The following is a 22,693-nucleotide window of genomic DNA, read 5'->3' as shown; positions in this document are numbered from 1 at the left end:
ACTTTGTAAATGAGGGGTAGCTAAATACAGGATGAAAATAATTCTACAGAACTCCTCTTGCTGATAATAGGTCCCAAGAACCCCATCTGAGAATCCTTTTTATGGATACCATTGAATTGAATAACTGTCTTTACCATAGATGTTTCCCTGTGGAGAAGGAACCCTATTAACACAACAATTGTTATTATACAGTTTCTCATTACTCCAATGTGTGGTGAAATTAGCCCTATGCTGGTGATGCAATGGAGGTTTAGAATAGAAACATCATGTCTGCATTCAATGGCAATTTATTTCTCAGATGCAACAAGGACATTGGAAGTTTCCGGATTTTTTATGAACGCACCATCCCCCGAGCATCACGTGTGTTGAGTGCGCCGTCAGATTATTTTATGCCCTCAGATTTGGCTCCCAGGCAGAGTATACTATGTTAGGTTAAGGTGCTCCTTTAAGTAAAAAAAAAAATCTACTACCAATAAATTGCATTTGATCATTCGACAAAACTCGTATATACCATCTGTGAATATCACAGTCTGCATCCAGCGAGTAATTATCGTTACCCAGGAAAATCAGCAAGCAGCACTAGCCTCCTTTACTCAGTTCTTGTAGTTATTTGTCCGGTTTCTTGACACACCCGATCATTTTCCCACTTAACAAGGGCCGCCGAACGCAGCACCTAAATTATGCTATGTACCAATGAGATTCGTTGATTGCCAACCGCCAAAAATCTTTACGAAGAAGAGATTTGTGTTTAGCCTGAGAGGCTAAGCTCGGGGAAAAGGAATATACCGCTTCAGTTCAGCAAGGTAGCGTTGGTAGCTAAGCTAGCTGACCATCCGGTGTTTGCGCTGTTGCTAACACACGCTAACACACGCTAACCCAACCTCCAGCAAACTGCTTCCTACCTTGGTATGACTAAGAGAGCCCGTAGCCAGCACGAATGGTTGTTTCATATGATGCCAATTTGATTGTCAACGTTAGCTAGCTTACTTTGTAATTGTGTGAGGGACGTGAAAGAAGAGACAGCCTTGCCACTACCCACTACCACCAGCAGCTGCTACGGGTCGTCTTGACTACAGCTGCCTCCTGCTGCTAACAGCTGAAGTTCATCCTCCGTCTGTGGATGAGGTAGTTTGGCGATTTGGCTTGTTAAAACACACCAAGGCGGTGGATACATGTCTACCTCTCAACCACGAGACCAATTACGAAAGGGAAATCTTGCAGTTCATGTTTCGCCAAGAAGTCAGTGTGACGTCTTTGATTCCATCTTGTTCGTATCTTTTCCAACACGAGAAGAGGAATATGTCCAGATATAATATATACAGCCTGTTAGACTGGATCTACGGCGGGGTGGATCCGAAGTTTGAGGGCAACGGGGGCCCCGAGTGTGCCGCCTTTCTCGCGCCCCAGCAGCGCATCAGTGAAAGTCTGGTCATCGTCCTCATCTCCCTAGTAGAGATTTGCGTGGCGCTGAAGAAAATAAACATCTCAAAAGAGCTCAAAGTGGTTGCAAAAGACTGCACAAGGACAAAGGAGGATAGTCTGGGCAAGAACCTGTTGCTTGTTGCCCTTTGCATGACTTTTGGAGTGGAGGTTGGGTTCAAATTCGCGACCAAGACTGTGATTTATCTGCTGAATCCCTGCCATGTGATGACCATGGTTCAGGTAAGGAGGACGCCGGGGCCGTGGTGGCTGATGTGTGTTTTGTTACTACGTGTATTTTTGTGCGCACTCGTGAAAGCAACACGCATCAAATTTGAAGACAGACTTGCATGTATCTCCTTTTCTTCCAAACAGAGTGACAGAGTTGATTGACGGCTTATGATCTGCACTGTAATATGTTAGTTGACTTTGATGGCACTGGTTTCATCAACCACGTATTGGCCTGACCTCACTCATCTACAGTATGGTGAAACACCAAGGTTGGGGTTTTTCCCTAGACAGTGTTACCTAAGTACTTTTTGCTTCCTTATCACCAGGCATTTCATTTGAGCCCTGCAGAACTTGAAACTGCTGTATGACAAATTTTGAGTGGCAGACATATGGTTATGTTTTTCTTTATGTACAGCATGTACATGGGGTGTGAAGTACTGTTCAGTTAAAACCTGACTATCCTAGCACTACCATTATTAAGAAGAAGAAGGAAAAAATGTATACTATTAAATTTATATAGCTCGTTTAAAGGTGCTCAAAAACTTGACAGAATAACAAATGAATAATAATCGCAGTAAGCAATTACAATCAAAAAAGGGGCGTTCATCTCATCTGTGTTGGGGGGGGGGTCCAGAAGTGCTGCCGTGAAAAAAGACCTGTTGTCCCAAGTTCAGCCCTTGAGGTATGCAACAGGAGCTGAGCGTCATCTGATTTGCACCCAGTTTATAACAGCTTTAAAGCTACTGAGGAGGAGCAGTCCAGCCTGAGCCAGGTTTCCTCCCCCAGAAAAAAAAAAATTGATAAACAAGCTCTATTTTGATGCTTCTTTATGCACTCTGGCACCTTATTTACATTCCAAGTGTCTTAAACATTGAAAAATTGAAATTTGAAAAACCTTCCTATGCCCATTTTTTCCTCACGCTTTGTGAGCATTTGGCATATCAGCTGAAGAACTGACAGACCTGTCAACCAATAAGACATGAGTATTTCCACGTATTTCCCTTTAAACCCTTGCCTCTGTTGCGTTCACTGAAGATACAACACTACAACGCTGTCATCTTCTTTAGTTACAAGCCGCTCAATTAGAAGAGGGTTATTAGAGAAAAGGGAGAATTATTCAGGGCTAAATTAAAAAAAAATCTTCGGGGCCACAGCCCCGGACGCCCAAGCCAGGCAACGCCCTCAGTTTGAATCAGAGGTAATGGTTCAAAACAAAACAAAGGTTCTCAGTCCTCACTGCTGCCATGAGAATATACAGTACCTGCATGGTTTTCTTTTATGCTTCCTGGTTGGCTGACCTTCATGGTTTTTGATTGCACACCATGGGTCATGGCAACGGGTCACTGCCAACTGTCTTTTTGAATGTATTTGTCATACACATGAAATATGGAGAACAAGTAATATTGATGTATTGTGGTTATTTCAGATTACATGGCAGGCAGGCATGGTAGTGTGATAGCTAGTGGACATTGATGAATTGCTTACCGTGATGAAGAATTGACTGATGGTAGCAAAATGTCCTTGATGTATGGTGACCAAGGTGAAGGCAATCCACTGTAGGTATTCCTCATGCTTGTTGACACCTGAGTGTGATCAGAAGAGGAAGTTAAAGAAAATAAACGATATGGTTTTAAAAACGGAAGTGGTACACTGAAGGGTCGAAGTTACCTGATTGTTGTAACATTTTATTTTTGAAACAGGATAACAGGAAGGAGTTGTTTCTATCAAAGGGATGGCTCTGCAGGGATGGCCTCCAGGAGTTTATTTGTTGCAGGGAATAGGGCCAGGGGGCTTAACTGTATGATATCAGAAAAATAGGTGGAACAGGAATTGCGTTCTTACTTTGTAGAAGGGGATGTTTGTGGGCTCAATGGTGCACTGTTGTCCCGCACTCGCAACGAGAGGGCAGGAAGGAGATTTGATACTTGTTGAATATTTGACAGCTTAGCAGTGGTGATTGTTATGAGGATGTTTCTTTGCTTGACTGTATAAGTGTGCTTTTATTGACTCATCTTATGATTGGATTCCACCCACCAGGTCTTCATTAGAGTTGGTGGATTTACAGTATATGGGTGCGGTACCTTATTTAATCCCTTCTCTCAGAAAGATTGCAAAGATCCTCAACTGGCCCCCTTTCCCATCTCCTTTTAGCTTGTTAACCCAGCAACTTTGCATAAAAACACTGCATCTGGAAATGAGTGAGAAGTCCAGAATTATGAATACATTTTATATGCTGACAAATGTAGGCTCCTGTAAAGCTCCCATGGTCCCTAGTGAGGTGTGCAGAGTCAAGTCTTGTGGTTGAATTTATCACAGTCCTTGAGTAATCAGCACGGGCATCTACTTGCATCTACGTGTTAGAATATAACCACTTGTCAGTGTTGCTATGCTGCTGCAGGTTGCTTGCCCTGCAGTGTCATTATACAGCAGTCTTGTTTGGTAGAACGCTTCATTAGCATTGGCTGAATTCTACATATTCTGAATTGGTTTGAAGATCAGTGTTAATGTTATTACTAAATACTTACATAGAATGATGATGCTTACTGCACACAAACACCAGCCTAATTTTGGGAAACCTTCCTGCTTACTACAAAAATATAAATATTGAATGGGAGGAAAGGTAACACCTTTTTAAGCAAAGCTGCTGTCCTAGCTCAGTGTAGTTGTAATTAAAATATTTGTTGCTGAAAAACAATGCTTCGTCGTGCATAGAGTGGCTGTGTCAGTTGCAGAGTTCACACACACATTAAAAACGTCCGGCGAGCGAGCATCACTCAGAACAAGGTTAGAGAGCCCCACTGGGGGTGGAGAGTTCAGTGTCTGATGAGTTGATGCTTCATATCTGACAACACAGATGTCTGTTACGTTTTCCTCCACATGGAACAAGAGCCGTCACATTGCCACACTGACAGACATCCGACTGATCGCTGACTGATCAGTTTACTGTCATGCATTTTCAGGAGTCCAATGGATGTGGTTCGGGCTCCATAAACAAACAAAAATAGCACATACCATTTAGTATAGATGTGATGGATAAATCAGGGTATAGTGTTCTTACCCTTGCTCTGTTTTAGGGTTGTAACGGTACGTGTAGTCGTCCCGAATCCATTCGGCACAGGACATTCAGTATTTGACTTCCTCTGATCGGTACGCCCTGTGACCCAAACTGTTACTGTCAAAATAGTCTGTTTATGTTGACTACTCGCACGGAGCAGAAGTTCTAGAGTGCGAGTTTTACCCAAAACATTCTGACAGAGCACCAGTCTATCAGCTGTAGCATGCTAGTCGGCTTAGCCCGGTTAGTCGAGCTCCTGTAGTGTCGCTGCCTCCGAATGGCAAACACAAATGAGAGACCAGAGCTGGAGGATCCTCCTGTGACATTTAGACCGTCTGTATGGGAGTATTGATAGGTGATAATGTACAATACCAAGATATTTTGCTGTGCAGTTGATTAGATTTCTGGTGCTGCAGAGTGTCAGCTTGTTCAAGGTACAATACAACCAATAGCTGGTGTAACATGGTAAGGTTAGGACTCCAGTTAGGAAACAAAAATCTTATCTTCATATCCCAGGAATTGGATTTTAGATGCTACAAAGGCTATTATTGAAGCCCACTGCAAATATAATAATCATAATCATGACTGACTCAATCGCTATCTGGAATGGTTGAATTTGTCATTACTGTAAAAATGCTGTCCAATGTTGTGGGTGTGGATGTTCCGGGATGAGAGAATAGGTTAAGGAAATTGAATTTCTCTTAAGTGTTTGTGGTGTTTAAATGACTCATTAGCTCCTACAGGATTCTCCAGTGAGCTGGGAGTTTCCTTTTTAAACCATGATAGGTAAGCTCCTGTCAGACACACAGCCATAGGTTCAGAGCTTGCCTGTAAAAGTACCATGCACAACTGTGCAACAAATATTCACTGTCAGTATAACAGACTACAGTATCAGCATTATCTTTAAATGTAGCCACATTTATCAGCTGTAGCAATAATATCCAGCAGAACAGATTGACTCTGTCATTCAGATTGCAAAGCACTAGACTGTATTACTTAATGACTACACTTGTCAAAAGGAAGTATGGCTTATCAATAATGAGTTCTGTCAATCTATAAATGGGCCATTGACCTTTTCTTTTTCAGCAGTTTTCCTTAAAAGCTTGAAAGATTATTATACAGCCACAGCTGTACTATATTTGCACTGTAGATGTACATGTTGTGGAGGTAGCTCAAATTGACCAAAAAATAGCCAACATTACAAACTAAGTCACCTTGAACTGCATTTTCAGTTCCAGTCTTTCCACTATTTTTCTGGAGGCTGAAATTGTGAGATTTCTTGGTTTTGAGATTGTCACCATCAGTTGCGTCTAGTTAGATTCGTGTCTCTTTGAATGGCCGCTCATTTTGCAACCAGCTGCCATCACCTGTAAGATTATGAAATCAAGGTCTTCTTCGTATGTCATGTCTTTTCCCAGTCAACTGTAAGCAGACCAGCATCAGGAAACAGGAAAGATGATGGCATTATGCCTCAGCTTGCTGTACCTCCCAGATAAGTTTATATTTCCGTTGTAAAATTAATAGGGAGAAACGACCGTTGGAGGTAATTGTGTCTTTAAGGCTGGTTTGACTCTCATAAATGTGATCATGCATGTGGATATAGTCCGGGCCGGATTGTTTATCGGAGCTGCAGAAGCTCGTGTACAGTAATGACAAATTTGGTTTACCATTGAAATGGTGACTCCTCTTGAGTCGTATACTTGATTCAATCAATGTATTTTTTTCAATTATCAATCAATTCTATATTTTTTCCCCCATTGTTTTATGATGTTTTAAGTCCACAAGTAACTATCCAGATAGTGTAAATTACTTTATCATGTACTTATTTCACTGGAGCCCTTAGATGCAAATAAAGTCAAGGGCACTGTGGATCAACAAAGGCATAGGTTGATGGCAAGGTAACAAGAATCCCACAGCCCCTAATGACCAGAACTGAAAATACCAACGAGCAGCTTCACCAAGTTCATCCCAAGGACAAACCAAATTAAAAGTTTTTGCTGGACACTGACGGAGTATCAGTATACCTGAGGAATAGACTGGCTTGTGCCTCACACACATCAAATCGATTCAACAACTCCAAGAATAAAACAGACAAAACAGGCTCTCATATTAATTATGGGAAAACTCATCTGTTGTTGACCTTCAGTGCGTCCTGCACTAAATAGTTTACCAGCTCAGTTTGTTGAGTCTCCAGTTCAGCCAAAAAATGTGTGTTGCACACAAATATTCTTTTTCTTTGTCACTTGGAATAAGGTCCTTGGAAGTTTTATGGTGAAAAATCAGCCAAATGTCCATGTTTCACCTGTAATCGCGTGTTTAGCACTTCACAGAAGTCAGGAAGTCAACTCCTGTCAACGCTAATTAGCCTAATGACTGTTAACTACCACACATCAAAGGTGACGACCAGGTGAGAGCACTGTTCCCTATTTGCCTTTTTTAACAAAACACTGCCCGGCTATTTCAAAACCCACCGAAAATAAAGAGGATAAAATTTAAGTAAAGAAACTTTCATGAAATAACAACATTGTCCAGTTTGGCAGTTAAAGGAAGGAACCAAATATAAAAACATATGCACACAATGCATTAACTTTGACAAGATATTGTTAGAATCTCAATGTTTGGAGTCTGCATATTTAATATGCAACACAGTGGATCAGATAAGACGTGCTGTCTATCTAGTGATAGTCCAGAATCTCCTCTTCCATTATATACAGCGCTGGATTATACTTAAGTAGTTCTTCTCACCTATAAATAAGATAATGACTTCACAGGCCAGCGTCCCAGACAAGGATTAATCCTAGTTCTAGTTGCTGAAGGGGCCTTTTGAGTCAGATCAAATTGGCTTTCCCAGACATTTTTTTTGGAATAGGCCCTCGATTTAGCATAGTAGTTAGTCCAGGACAACAGAGTGTCAACAGTGACACATGGATTATTTGGTTTCGTTGTGGAAGCACCACCAGTCAGACAAGTCCTTATTGACAGAAACAACTTGCTCAGTAATTTGCATGAAATCCATTTCTGAGTCTATTCTCTCTTTTAGAGTGAAAATGCAGTATAGATGATGACACTGCAGGAGCCCAGACTTGTGTTGCTATCATAAACAGGAAGGCATGTACACACTTCTAAGAATTGTATGCATATGCAACTGTTTCCATTAGCAGAATATGTTTTCCATATTGCCCAAATTCCCTTTTAACAGTATGTTCATATTAGAAATATCTGCAAAATATTTACTGTCAACTTATTTTGTGGGCTTGTTCATGCTCTGAGTATGGAGTCCCAAAGTGTTCAATATTAAAGGACCAGTGTGTATGATTTAGTGGCATCAAGCAATGCAACATGGCGGACTCCGTGGAAGAGGACCCGCTCCCTCTGTAGATATAAAGGGCTTATTCTAAGGTAAAGAAACCACAGATTCTTATTTTCACTAATGATTTCTGCCAATAGATCCCCTTAACTCTTACAATCTTGTTCCTTTAAATAAATAAGTAATTAATTATGAGATAAATAATGACATGAATAAATTGTATTAAATGTACATTATTTAAGAAATTATTAAAACTCAACTCATTATTATGAAATGTTATTTCATCGTTCTTATTTTTAGTTCATAATAGGGCATTTTGAAATAGAAATTTCTTTTTCAAAAGTATTTATTTCATACTGACATTTGTCCCTTTTTATTTATCATTGTTTATCATTAATATGTATTAGTCTATAATACAGAAACAACCTCATTTCCAACCAGGGCAAGGCATGTCGGATCTCCCTAACACACATTGAGGTGTGCTAGGGAGTTTAGAGTGTCCCACTGAATCAAAGTAACCAAAGACGTCAGGGCACATGGTCAGACAGAGAGTTTAATCCAGTCAGCTACAGCTAGAGTACATAAAGTAACTGCAATTACTGCCACTCTACAGTGACACATGTTGGTCATTAGTACAACAGGATGTGTGATTTGGTTATAGATCCGGATGAAATATATCTGGTAACTAGAGCTTGCGCAAATCTTTTTGAGGTTTGGCAGAGTATTAATTTAATAATGTTTACCAGGAAGTACAGAGAGTGAGAGAAGGAGAGAGAAAAAGAGGTCATGCATATGGGCAGAAGTGGAGACACGAAACAAAAACTGATCATTTAAGAGCTGTCACTCTGTTAACAGCAAACAGAGTGACAGCTGTCTCATGTCCCATTGCTGGTTGAATGGGCATCAATAGATCCACGTATCCAGGTGCTGTCTCACTCCCTCTTCCTGTCCTTGCAGTTGCATGCATTAGTTCAGTGTTCCTGTAGTTGCTGTGGCTGCTTCGACATACAGTATGTTGGTGTTTATGTTTGCTGTCTGCTTGTGAAACACTCTAAAATTGTTATATATGTCTATATCCTGGCCATTCAAGTGAATGCAAAAACCATGAGTGTCGCACAGCATTTTGTATGACGTCATTAAATAGACTGAGTTCCTCTGAGCACCCCGAACTCTGACTGACTCCCAGCATCCCTGGTACACAGTCTCAGAAACTAACGTCTCCTTTTATTTATTTAGCTTAACAAGGCTGCACATGCTACCTACCTAGCCTGCTAACTAGCTAGGCGGGGTTCTGAGCTTGGTTTATTATTCAGCAAAGTAAAGAGACTGTTTCTATGATTCAGAACCCGTTGCTCTCGCTAACAAGTGCTTGAGGCAGGGGGCATGTGAATGGCTGAAAGGTGAGAGGGCGGTGACAACTCATGAAAAGTGACGTTATGAAATTAAACTTGACATGAAATTTAAAAAAAATTGAATAACTATGGTAGGCATTTCTATACTGAAATAAAAAAGAGATCCAATAAAACTGTTCTTACAATTCAGCTCACTGTTGGTTGATAGGTTGGTCATCAGTTCCTTCTGGTAACACCTGGCCTGGTGTTCCCAGCCTCTGGCTAAGTCGTGACAGTAGTTCCTCCTCGGTTCCCTTTAGTTTATTTTATGCACTTTACAACAGTCACACACCATTCTCATCCCCCATGCACACCCTACACTACTGACACCACTGATGTACACATCATCCCATATCTTTTGGTGTTCTGGTATATACCTGATTAAGTTCGAGCTAGGTTGTGACACCAAGAATAATGAAATAAAGTTTCCTAATAATGAATTGATGTGTCTTATGGTGTCTGCAAAACGTACTTGTGGAAATAAATTTCACTTCTGTTCACAATGCAGGTTAATATGAGTTGATAGGTGTGCTGCAGATCAATCCCCAAGATATACCCTGGCCAGTGGGTAGTTGTACAACAGATCTCAAGTAAATTGCTTTCTTGTAATGCTGTTTCCAGCCTTTGACTTCTAGGCAAACCAACTCTTTCTTGCATCAGATGGAGTATAAACCAATCCATGTTAGCAGTATCCTCCAGGCCCCAATACCACAGTCGCTGAGCATAGATGAGACGAGAATCCACATTGTAACCTATATTCTCATTCAATTATAAAGCCAGCATATTGATATGAATGCTTTTGACAGGAAATCAAGGAATTAGAAACCATTTAGATTACCAATTAGAAATCTTTTCCTTTGTTTACTTTCCTTCTCAAATGTATAAAATACGTGTTAACAAAATATCAGCAGCCTTCACTTGGAGCTGTGAAGCTTTTGGTAAATCATTGGGGATTCGGCTGTGAATTTAACCTGAACTCATTAGGCCAAGGTTTGCATTTGTAACACAGTCATTACCATATATTTCAAAAAGCCTGACAAAAGCACATCAGTGTTGTTAACACAAAGCGGTTGGGGACCAAACAGTCCAGAATATTTACTCATCCATGGTCCTGCTGTTCTCAAACAGAAATTGATTATTTTCCTTTTCCCTGTTCCATGAGCAATGAGTTGTAGATTGTTTCAGTCGATAGTCCTGTTTGAAATCGTGCAATAAAATACATTGATGCCAATACCTGGCAGCCATTTTAATGCTTTCAAATTCTACCCTAATTGTTTGACCATCCTCCTGGGTCCCATCTTAACTCTGCATTTTGTTTTTCGTATTTGAAGCAAGAAACACTTTACAATTGCCTGTAGGATGCTCCGTTCAAGGCTCCTGCTCTTATTATATTAATAAAAACTTGTTAAAGCAATTTGTTCTTTTTCATTACTTACAGCACTGAGAGCTGGACGCTCTTGAAGCATTCGGGCTGTTCCATAATAACATGATGCGATTTCTCATCTCTCTCTGTGCTTTCCTCAACAGATCTTCCTCCTGGCCTGCCCGCCATGTAAAACAGCAATGGTTGTGTTTAGGTGAGTATATTTACCCCTGGCTCATGTCTGTCTGTGTCTGTGTTTTACTCTTGTTCTATTCAGTAAAATTAACAATGTATTTTGGCAATATAGTTCTCTAGTTGTGCTAAGTGTGTTTAGTGCTAAATGTAAAAGGGCCACAACTCACATCCACCCTCCATTTCAACCTGCCATATGATGTACCTGTCGTGAATGCAAATCTTGAATGTAATATAAAATGATTGGGCAGAAAGACCCAAATTAAACATTTTATTTTGATATAAAAGCAATTTCCATGTTGATTTTAATTACTTGTAGGCTTCCAAAGAGTAAATTGGGTTTTCACAGTGTTTTATTGTAATGAATGTGTTGGGGTTTATAGTCTCAACAACTGCTCTGGTCTGGGCAGTTAATTATTCAGGAGCAATGACTTTGTTTTTGCCAGTGGGTTTACAAAGTTGAATTTACTCAGACATAAATACAAGCAGGGTCACTTTCTGTTGCCTTAGCCCTTGGGAGTCGCACAGTGAACAGCTGCAGTGAGTGGTAGCAGTTTTATTAAAGCAATCTTGTTTGTCATATGGTCATGTCATACCTGACATGACCATAAATTAGCCTACTAAAAATAAAATTGGGAGTTTGAGAAGCTTTATGAAACACTTTCCAACAAGTGTGTCATCTTTGGAAAACAAAATACTAATATAAATAAGTAAGTCAGTTCAGAAAAATGTTATTTATCCATCAGGCCAAGATGTTCTTTCACGTAGTAGACTATTTATATAATACTGCATCAGCTTACCAGACATTTCATGGGTATTTCCCTTGAGAAATGTTTTTACTGATTTCTATCCTGGTTCAGGACATTGACAATTGTAGTTTGTGTAGACATGGCATTTTATATGTACCTTGATAAGAAGTGGAACTTCACAGTGTTTGTACCATAAATGCCATCAATGCCTAAGATGATAGCATGAAAAATGATTTTAAATAAGGAATGCTTAAAGTTGTAATCCTTGTAAGATTTCAGTCCTGGTTGATTTGGCTACACCTGTGGTTACCATGGCAACAGCAAGTGCGGTTTAATACTACAGCAAACACTCCATGAGCAGCTACAGAAATACAAGAGAAGAGCAACTGGTGTATCTGTTTACAATGCAACAACACAAAGTCATGTTTTAATAAAGAAGTCAGTCAATAATCTGCCTTTTTCTGTCATGCCATGAGCAACCACGTTTTCCGGCAGGGCACAGTAAAAGGAGTTTGTTACCTTGATGAGATGTTGGAATTCTGCATCTAAGGGGTGTTCCTCCTTGTTCCATTACTCTCTGCAATATCTAAAACTGATCCTGCTGTCAAAGAAATAGCAAAAAAGACTGTTGCATTTTTGATGAACAATCACTGTTTGCGCTAACTTCAGTGACAGAAAACGCAATACATTGTGACTGCTTCACAATAAAAGCTCTCGTGTGTTTCACCAGTTGAACGCTTTTAATGTGAAGCAGCGGAAGTTTGCATTAGAAGTAACTTCATACAGCTGATACAATGTTCAGAGAGTGCACAGTAAACAGAGGCTGATATAGGCTGACAATTTGAATCCTGCGCAGGATTGGCGGACCCCACCAGTAACAATGAAAACTGCTACATAGAGAGGTAATTACATAATGTCAATACATTGATTGGCCAACCAAAAATAGTAGCAAAATGGGGTTTGATTTCATGAGAATCTTAAGCATTAAAACTTTTAAGAAAAATTTTTTCCATCAAAGGCATTGTAATACATTTGCTGGTGTCTTTCAGACAGTGTCTGAAGATTTGACTGACTGTTAAGACTTTTTCAGAGAAGATCAAACAATGTTTTATTTTGCCACTTGAGTTCATAATCTCTGCCTCCTCTTCATGCGTAAATGCAGCTCCAGCTTTTATGTCAGTGTGACCTTATCATGGAAATGAACAGCTTGTGTAGAACAAACATACAGTACCAGCGTCTGTATTCAAGAATGAGAGACCACCTCTGTCTAAAGACCCAAGTAGCCTCCCTTCTGCTTGGTTTCAGCTCCTTTTTATTTGCTAGGCAGACAAAGCATTGCATGTGAAGCAAACACATACCATTATCTTGTGACAGCAAAATAACATTGGAGACTTTGTGAATATTGATGACTATAAACATGCAGATACATTTACAGATATTGAAAAGTGATGATAATGTAATAATTAATATATAGTGATTAATATATGAAGGTAAATGCCTATAGAAGCATGACAGAGAGTGGCACTTACACATACCAAAGCTTCTATATAAATACATTATTTTAAAATACATTTTCAAACATATTCAGTGAAAGGGGGGGGGGTGGGGGGGGGGGAATACTGAGCAAAGGTTGCTAATGATCAATAAATGTGGAGAATTTGAATTTGAAGGAAGCAGACTGTTTTTCCAAAACGGTCTGGAGGCCCCCCAGAGTGACAGCTGGGCTCATTTGAACTGACATTCCTACAGCCCTGCTGTTTTCCCAGTGACCTTGGCTGTCACAACAGTTATTTTGGCTCATTTGACAAAAAGAGCAGTCAGTGGATATAGCTGTAGCTCCACACTTTGACACATAAGCTCCTGGGCTTTTGTATACGTTGGCTCTTAGAATAATTGTTGGTTAATAGAAACATTTCTCCTCGTGTTGGATGTGCAGAAGTTAACTGAACAAGCATCACACTCCCTCTGTCTGCAGGAGCAGACAGGCTGTGTGTGTACTGCATGGTGAGTGAGACGGAAGCAGCTGAAGGATGAGTGCTAACTGAAGACTGGATTATGTCTAAATCTATACTAATAGTGAATGAATAGTTAGTTAGTGATTTGTCAGAATCATGACAGCAACTTTGTGTGATTTCTTAATGGATCCTAGAAATGTCAAGTCTCTATGACATACAGAGTGAAATTGCGTGAGCCATTAGTGACCTGACTTCTCACAATCAACACTCCCACTAGGAACTGATCCTGCCAAAGAATGAGAGACAGCTGCCGCTAACAGCATCAGTGAGGACTCTGATTGGTTTTCAGCAAACTAGAACATAATCTACGCTCTCCTCCACCTGTTCCTCTGTGCTTATATCAGCACTGATCGATTCAAACTAATATGTCTGTAATGCAATGATGCATGCAATGTGGAAATTATTGTTAAAAAAATTCCTGGAAGTCTGAGGCAGATGTGATGGAAAACATGAGGTTTATCAGATATTTTGAAATTTCAATGTTGTTGTTATTGTTGGCTTATTATTTTTCCCTGTGTGTTTTCAGGCTGCAGGTCCACATGTTGAACGGTGCATTACTGGCTTTAATGTTCCCTGTAGTCAACACTAGACTGGTAAGTAACCAGTACTGAAAAATCTTCATCAAAGCCTTGATCTCATTCAGAAAGGCTGCTGCTCTCATCCTGCAAGCTCTTGTTCTGCCTCCGAGGTTATGGATAGGTGTCTTGTTCATAGTCCATATATTTAATCTTTTATGAAAGCTCAACAGGAGAGCAAGTTTTATCCCTTAGCGTTGATTAGGATGACTACTTGGTGACATTTTATCTCCTCTTCAAAAATGTGACGTTTATATGAATGTGATGCTCCAATAAACGTAGTTCCTCTACTAGAGCCTGAATCTGAAGAATGAATTCCAAAATGCAGAAGACACACTGTCGGACCCAAGTGGCAGAAAGTAGGAGCTTGATTGATGATGGAAATCTGAGGGAATCAGTTCAGATCCGGCTACACTGCCTGCTTGAAAGGCTTTGACTAACAGCTGCAGACGAAGACCAGATGCAGTAGATAATGCACTAACTTCAAATTCTAAGTTTTGACTGTTTGAACTTTAAAAAAAGTCTAATTCTAACATGATCCCTGTGAGGATCAAATGCTCCTACTAGAGAACAATTCTAACCAGAGTAAAGTAAAAATGGTTTTCTGCCATGATGCCATTCCCTATTAGGTAATGAACTTGTTTTGTTGAACAAGGGAAGTATGCCTTCACAGAACTGTTAAGGTGTGTAAAGGTGGGGCCTTTTTTTAAGCATCAGTGTACACTGATGTCATTGATCAGCTAGCCCTTTATAATAGTTTTCATAACAGATATACTCAACAGAAGTGTGATGAGTGGACACTAATCAGTTTTAACATTAAATAGACTCAACTGAAGAGGCAATTTACATCATACCCTCATAATAATAATAATAATAATAATAATAATCTTATAATATTCTTGTAAAAACATTAAATTATACAGTATATGTCCACTGTCTTCTTATTTTCATTTTGTTATCCATATTGTGCACCTTACGATCATTTTCTTCTCCATCTTTGAAGAGGCTGAGGTGTCTGCTGATCCTAGGTTAGCTTTGGCTCTCTGTTATCATCACGCCCCCTTAAGTTTAAGACTATATACAAATATCATTCCCCAAATGTTCAGGTACTTCTTCTGTATCTCATAGTAAAAACAATAAAACATCTAAACAATACTGCAGGGATCTAAGCAAATGAAATTTCTGCTTAGAGCCTGCAGAAGATCAGGGGCGGCTCTGTCTGTATGGCAACGTTAATGTGCGTTGTAAACAATTAAAATAGGTCATTTTCTCCACAGCTACCGTTTGAGAAGGAGATCTACTACATCCAGCACTTCATGCTGTACCTGGTGCCTCTTTACCTTTTCAGGAAAGGAGGTAGGTGTTGATCTTTAGTAACTACTTCCGTGTTCTCTCCATTCACATTGACAGCCATGATAAAATACCTTGCACACGCCAACCATGCAAGGTTATAATACCATGACATCTTTTATCCTTGGATGGATTCCCTTATTGTTGATGACGTTTGAGTTGGTATAGGTACAGCTTTTTCTTTTGTCTGATCAACCATGGTGGCTAATGCTGCTCACGTCAGCTACGCAGTTAATCTGTTTATTCTAAACAGACACCTGTTGCTGCTTCTTGTATAATACTTACATTCTTTTCCACCTTCTGCTATAAAGATGTGCATGCTACTGAAGAGCAAATGTGAAAATTCTGGGAAGTGGGAAGAGAGCCATATAGACAGTATTATTTTCATGTTGCTCCACTGTGTCTTCCAAAGGTCGAAAGATGACTTGGATTGTCAGGGAGGGATCCCACCCCTCCTGTGGTTATGACTAATACAGCTCACTTAACCTTCAGATATAACCAACAGCAACTCACACTGCAGTATTTCACCTTTTCTTATGAACTAAAACGAAATTCAGACTGTAACAACATTAAGGCATATCTGCATAAACTGGGAACCAAATTCTGCAGCTTGGAGATGCATTTACAGTATTTCCCCCATAAACTGCTGTCACTGTGCCCTCAGAGTCACTTAGTGGCAAATGCTAGAAGACAGAAGTTGTACTGGGCAGCTCCCAGTTGTAAATGTGTGGAAAAAGTATAAATGTGAAGCAAGAAATGGTGGAAAAGAAACCACTTGCTCCATTGACTTCCTGAACTATTAAAGGTGTACAGAAAGCTTAAAAAGACCTAAACTATAATGAAGACAAACTATAAACACAATGGCAGGTAAGATTCCAATAACTGGTCACATCCACAAGGGTTGGAGCTTTCTTTAAAAAAAAAAAAAAAACTACATTTAATTGGTAGAAGTCAGGTAAATGTCAGATAGATTTATCTAGAGTGGAGCACAGTAATCAACCCTCTGCCTTCAGTGCCTCATTTTTCATTAGTAACGTGACACTGGAGCCACACAAAAGGAAATACTCATGGTTCTTGTTAAACATAGTATTACTCTAGTAAATGCCAGCAGTGAGGAAACAGGAAAAGCCAGTTTGACACCACATCCTGTGACTGGTTTTACTGGGGTTGCAGGGTGTTCTATCTGTTGACTCGACTGACGTGTTACAAACACACCAACAGGGAAGAGAATGGAAATTAGCATTGCTTCATTAGTATTTTGCCTGGTTGCCAGAGTCAGCACAGAAGATACATTCCATGTGCTCGCTCTCTTTATTCCACAAACTGGTTCGGATTTTTATTTTACGAGCATTTCTTTTTGCAGGTGTGTACAAGCCTGAACCTCTGGGGGACGTGTGGTGGGCGCTGCTCTCCAATGGCGTCCTGTTCCTCTATCACTTCCTCTTCCTGCAGGTCCTTGGCCTGGTAAGATGGAGCCCCCTGCTGGGCTTTACGTGATATTTCACTGTGCAAAGTACATGCTAGTAGTGATCACGCCATCACTTGTGTCACTGGTTTCATTTCCAGGGAGAATGATACGTCATTTATTCAACCATAAACATGTGTCAACAGGAATACATTGAAATATAATGGAATGCAATACAATGGTGCTTCAACAAACACTAATTGCGTATTATGAAAATATCTTATTGTTTATTACACATACATACATACATACATACATACTCTCATGCACACATGCTTTGAATATTTATGTAATCCTTTATTTAAACAGGTAGTTTCATCGAGATCATGATCTCTTTTCCAAGAAGACCTGTGTACAAGAATAAACATATGCAGTTTAGATTCACACACGTTACATTAGTTTCACATTAAGAAAAGCAATTACAAGCGGAAGTGCAAATACTTAATGGTAGGCTTTTAAAATCAAGTGAAATGAGAGATTTTAGTTTCAAAGTTGTTTGCAGCTCATTCCATTTGTGAGGAGCGTAGTGTTAGAAACCAGTTCTTCCAAGCTCAGTTTGAACATGTGCTACAGCTAATGTTAAAATATCCTGTGACCTGACGTAAGTGATGTATTTAGATAGAGACCAGCAGAGGTAATGAGGCAGTTTTTGTAGTAGAGCCTTACAGATAAATAACATACACTGCAACGCCCTTCTATCGGTTAAGGAACATCCCACCTTTTTATATAAGATGCAGGTTTAGGTATAAAATTTTAGGCCAGTGTTAAGTCCCTTTCATTGACTCTTGGTAAGGGTATACTTGTGACCACGGCTAAGTCAGTTTTCCTGTGTTCTGCTTATATATTCTCATGATTTTTAAGAACTCAGTCTCATTTCTGCAGCTAGTTAGTTCAAAATGAATATCCTGTTTTGTAGCACTTATTATTTTGTCCACTCACAGTACATTGAAATGAGAGACAGAAGCACGAGTGAGTCATACTGAGTTGAATACCAATTCGAAGTATGAATCAGCTTTAGTTTAAAAGCGGACTTCTGAGGTTAATAGAGATATATTTAAAAAAAAAAAAAAAAAAAAAAAAAATAATAGTAGGCAAATAGTGGCTGCCTGATTGCAAAATTATGCATGGTAGTAAACAGACTAATCTAAACTATCATGACGAGAAAGACCGAACTCTGCATTAGCAAAGAGAAACAGTGGTCAGCAGTGGTCACTCTTCCCATCACTGAGTGAACATTATTAAAGTCCGTTTTTACTGCAGTGCTACTGCATTGGATTGCATAATGTTGGACGGTGTTTGTCCTTTTTGTTCCACCCTCTGCAGACATTAAACAATCATAAAAACATTGTAAATCTATATAAGTCTAACTAAATGGAATGAATCATTCGGCAGTCAAATAATGAGCTGATTTACAGGCTATAAACTCATCCTTCAGTCAGTGTTTTGGAGCAGAAATGAGTGATTATGAAGATATATACAGTGAAGTCAACCATGCCATTTGCCAAAACCTCATTATCCAACTGGGTAGTGCTTATTATTCTGATTGGTATTAGCATCATATTAGGACTTGTGCTTACTCAACCTGTCTGTCTCTGTTGCCCTCCAGGCGACTGAGGTCAACCTGAACAACATGCTGTGCCCGGCTGTGTCCGATCCCTTTTACGGGCCTTGGTACCGGGTGTGGGCGACGGGCCACCAGACCCTGCTGACCCTCATGCACGGGAAGGTCCTCACACTCCTCTCGCAACACACAGGCTCCATCTGCAGATACCTGCTGGACACACTCCGACTGCGCAACAAGAAAGTTGACTGAATGTCCACGAGGATGCACGCAGACCTAGCCTTTCATTCTAAATGCCTGCTCCTTTCATGGAGATTTTTTTTTTTTTAAATCAACATTTTAATGCATCTTTTAAGACTTACCATCTGTTTTACTGAAACATGTGAGCATTTCAGGGCCAGTGAATCAATGTGTCATTCTTTTAGTGTTGTAGTTGGCTTGCATGCACAAACATAATAGGCATTTTAAGGCTGATAGTTAGCATTGTGGAGTTTGACAAATTTAGCTTTTTGTTGGAATACAATTTCCAGAAATATGTAAGTGAATTTGTGGACGATTTCTCAAGCTGCCTTTTTGTAAATGTAAAGTTTTAAGGACAGAAAATAGGAGTCACCCAAATGTCACTACTGATCTGCAGTTATTACACTTTCAGTTCTTTATGTGATAGTTATGCTAGATCATATGTTAGTGGGTAAAGCTACCATTTTATTTGTCTCAAGTGCGTTTTGAAAAAGATTGTGAATGTGAGCTGTTGTAAAAGTTATTGCTTGTTCATAGTCTGAGTTTTGTTTGTCATGTATGATGTGGTGTTGTCATGACTGAAAATAGAAATGGCGTCCCTTTGTTCCCACTTTACTACACACATGTACAGGGTATGAACGAATCATTGTAAGTGGCCTCTTTTGCGTTTCTGTCTCCAGCCCGTTCAGATCATTCCAGTTGTGATAATCGGGGGACATGAGGATGTACTGCGTGCTGAGATTCAAAGTGATGAATGAGGACTTATGGATCTACACTGGGATGTTATTACCTCTGCCAAGGAGGTTATGTTTTAGTCTGTTATTTTATTGTGACCAAATATGTATCTGGGCTTGAATCATGCATCACGACACTTGAATAGAATTTGTTGCTTGATCATTAAGTTAATCTTACAGGGCATCCCGAATTCACTCCACCATTACAACTGTAACAAGTCACAGTCTCGGTTTTGTATAAAAAATCCATCAGATGATCTGCATGAAGTCACTTTGGGTCATTTACTGACTACCTATTCGAAAGAAGGAACTGACTAGCTAATCGAATTATAGTTGGACTATGTCTGTCATGGTATATATCATTTCAAGTGTTAGGGGTGTGTTTTACTGTAGCATATACTGTACTTCACTGTAAAGAAGGGAATAAGACAAACTTTTGTATTTTTATGGGTTTGAGTGTATGTGCTGTATCGACAATAAAAGCGATTTCAGTTGACCACAGTTCTCATTGTGTATATTTAGCATTTCTTCTTTTCTAACCATGTTCATATATATGTTCATATATATATTCATATATTTTGAAACACTTATTTTGGGATTTTAAATTTTGTGCATTTTGAATACTTAAATCTCTATTACTTTGCACTTTAAACTGCCAAGGAATCTTACTACTGTGTCTTTATAGTACAGTGGACAGTATTCTTAACTTTAGAAGTGACTGTTAAAAATGAATTGGAAGTCACTGAATAGTTTGACATTTTGGGAAATACACTTATTTGCATTTTTAGATGAGAAGAATGATACCTCTCGTGTTTGTCCATTTGATATGAAATGAGCACGCAGCTAAGCTAAGCAGTTAGCTTAGTTTAGCATAGAGACCAGCTTCATATTTAACGGACAGACACGAGAGTGGTGTTAATCTCCTCATCTAACTCGGCAAGAAAGCGAATAAGCGTATTTCCCAAAATGTCAAACTGTTCCTTAAATGATAGGGCCTCTCAGCACACCACAAAACTCCACTGATGCCAAGTTGCTGCCTGACTCATAAAAATGCTTTTGTCCTGTGTGTTTGGGTTCACTGTTCTCTGTAAGGCCAGACAGGGTAAAAAGCTTTAAGTGCAGCGCATCGACTGAACTGAGCTGCAAGAGACTTTTTACAGGCCTGTAGCACTTCATCATTACAGACAGTCAAGAGAGGAGGTCGATCTAATACCACCACAGTGGCGGCAAAGAGGCCTCAAGGTGACTGTGGATTAAGAGAAGAAATATGTTAAAATATGCTGCTCTTCAAGTGCTTGTTGTCGATGCAGAAATATACAGCACAGTGGCTGTAGGAAATCTCGGGTTTTATGGCGTCGCTTTCATAAAATAAACTTGACTATGTTCTATTGTTATTTGAGAGTAGAGGAAAGGCAACAGAAAAGCATCTTTGTCACTTACTTGGTGTTCAAGTAGTTTTCTCAGCTTCAGCGTGACAAACAGCCAGTCTCTTGGTCAACACAGAGGAAATGAAGAGTACTTGGTGACAGCAGGTAATGGAATTGATAAGGTTGACACATTTTGTAACACGAATGGCACATAAGACAATATAAATCCCTAGTGAAACAAAGTGAATTGAATGGAAATTGAAAATGGACTTCATGGAGTTGTTGCTTTTAACACCAGTTTTAAGTCCATTCACTCATCAGTAACATTTATTCAGACAGATGGAGGCCCAGAGGCAGACTCAGGAGAGAAATTAAAAAGCTGGTTGGATTTGATCTCAGGCCAGCACTGGGTTCATGTGTGGTTACACACAGGCGGCAGATCTCGGAGCACTTAATGCTGAATATCATGTAACAAGCAGCAAAGTATTTTCAGATACACCTGCCCAGACTTCTCCTGACTTGGTGCTGAGTGGTTTCGGTGTAGAAACTGGCAGACAGGCAGACCAAGCATGTGAGGATCCTTCTCCTTTTTACAGCCACGGCTCCACACAAGCTTCTGTACGTGTGCACCTCAACGTGGCCATAGTTGACAGAATTTTTTTTTTTTTTTCACAATTAACACTTGAAATGCTGAAGGCACTTAGTACCAGAACAAAAGTAAGGAAAGTAAACAGCGATGGTCCAAAAAGCACTATTAAAAATCCAATAGCAAAAGGAATTTAGAACAAATCCTAAAATGTTAAATCTATACAGGTGAAGCACCCACATTATGAATTAGACACACTAGATTCCAAATGTGTTTTACAACAAGGTTGCATAGACAATCAACTACTGGCTTGTACCTATTTTTACTACTGGTTATTACTATAAACCTCCATAGTGGTCTGTTCAGTACTGAAACAATAAATATCAAAATGAACATTTGTTATGTGTCATTTCCACATACATTTTAAATCAACAGTCTACAGCCACACTAGCAGCTCTGTGAGGCTGTAGACAGAGCATTGCTTTGAGCTAAATGCTAACATAAGTATGCTAACATGCTCACGATGACAACATGCTTATGTTCAGCAGGTAGAATGTTTACCATCATAGTTTAGCTTGTTAGCAATTTGCTTATTAGCACTAAACCCAAAGCGCAGCTGAGGCTGATGGGAATGTCATTTGTTTGGCAGGTATTCGGTCATAAACAAAAGTATTCAAATAAAAGTAATAAAAGTAAGAGACGGATATCTCAAAACCTGGGCACCTAAAAAACAAACCATCTGCATTTCTAGATACCACAAGGAATAAGAGAGAAAAATGTCAACACTTCAAATTTGATGAAGTTGTTACAGTCCTGCTGGCACCGTCTGATGATAAACACCTTAACTGTAATTCCACACAATGTTTTATATCATGAAAACATTGTATCCTTGACCTGTATGGGTGCACGGTTGTGGTTTTGACCACACCCACCATTCTTGGGTCGTATATGGTATGTTGCACCTGTGACCCCAGCAGTGATGTAGCATTGTACACGGTACAGTGTGACATCACTTCCACTGAATCACAGTGGCCAGAATCAGCTATAATAACAATTTTCATATTAGACAAAACAATCTCACCTCAAGCTCCAT

At 39.6% G+C, this 22,693-nt stretch overlaps 1 protein-coding gene across 1 annotated transcript; it reads left to right on the top strand.

Moving 5' to 3' along the window:
- The first annotated feature begins 372 nt into the window (after positions 1–372).
- LOC122888468 (transmembrane protein 164) lies at positions 373–20,143 on the top strand. Its single transcript, XM_044222943.1, has 6 exons — positions 373–1,662; positions 10,931–10,980; positions 14,249–14,315; positions 15,575–15,653; positions 17,011–17,111; positions 18,719–20,143. The coding sequence occupies exons 1-6, from the start codon at positions 1,225–1,227 to the stop codon at positions 18,923–18,925; spliced, it is 942 nt and encodes a 313-aa protein (XP_044078878.1). The 5' UTR covers positions 373–1,224; the 3' UTR covers positions 18,926–20,143.
- Positions 20,144–22,693: the final 2,550 nt, after the last annotated feature.

The sequence above is a fragment of the Siniperca chuatsi genome, linkage group LG14 (assembly GCF_020085105.1).
Source record: "Siniperca chuatsi isolate FFG_IHB_CAS linkage group LG14, ASM2008510v1, whole genome shotgun sequence".
Lineage (NCBI taxonomy): Eukaryota > Metazoa > Chordata > Actinopteri > Centrarchiformes > Sinipercidae > Siniperca > Siniperca chuatsi.
Note: the sequence above shows the minus strand (reverse complement) of the source record. Positions and strands in the feature narration are given on the sequence as shown.

What these genes read in the sequence shown, in the direction of transcription:
- LOC122888468 (XM_044222943.1), top strand. Translation starts at nt 1,225, where the DNA reads ATGTTTCGCCAAGAAGTCAGTGTGACGTCTTTGATTCCATCTTGTTCG. An exon ending in ATGTGATGACCATGGTTCAG is followed by an intron (nt 1,663 to 10,930) that starts GTAAGGAGGACG and finishes TTTCCTCAACAG; the next exon opens with ATCTTCCTCCTGGCCTGCCC. An exon ending in TTACCTTTTCAGGAAAGGAG is followed by an intron (nt 15,654 to 17,010) that starts GTAGGTGTTGAT and finishes TTCTTTTTGCAG; the next exon opens with GTGTGTACAAGCCTGAACCT.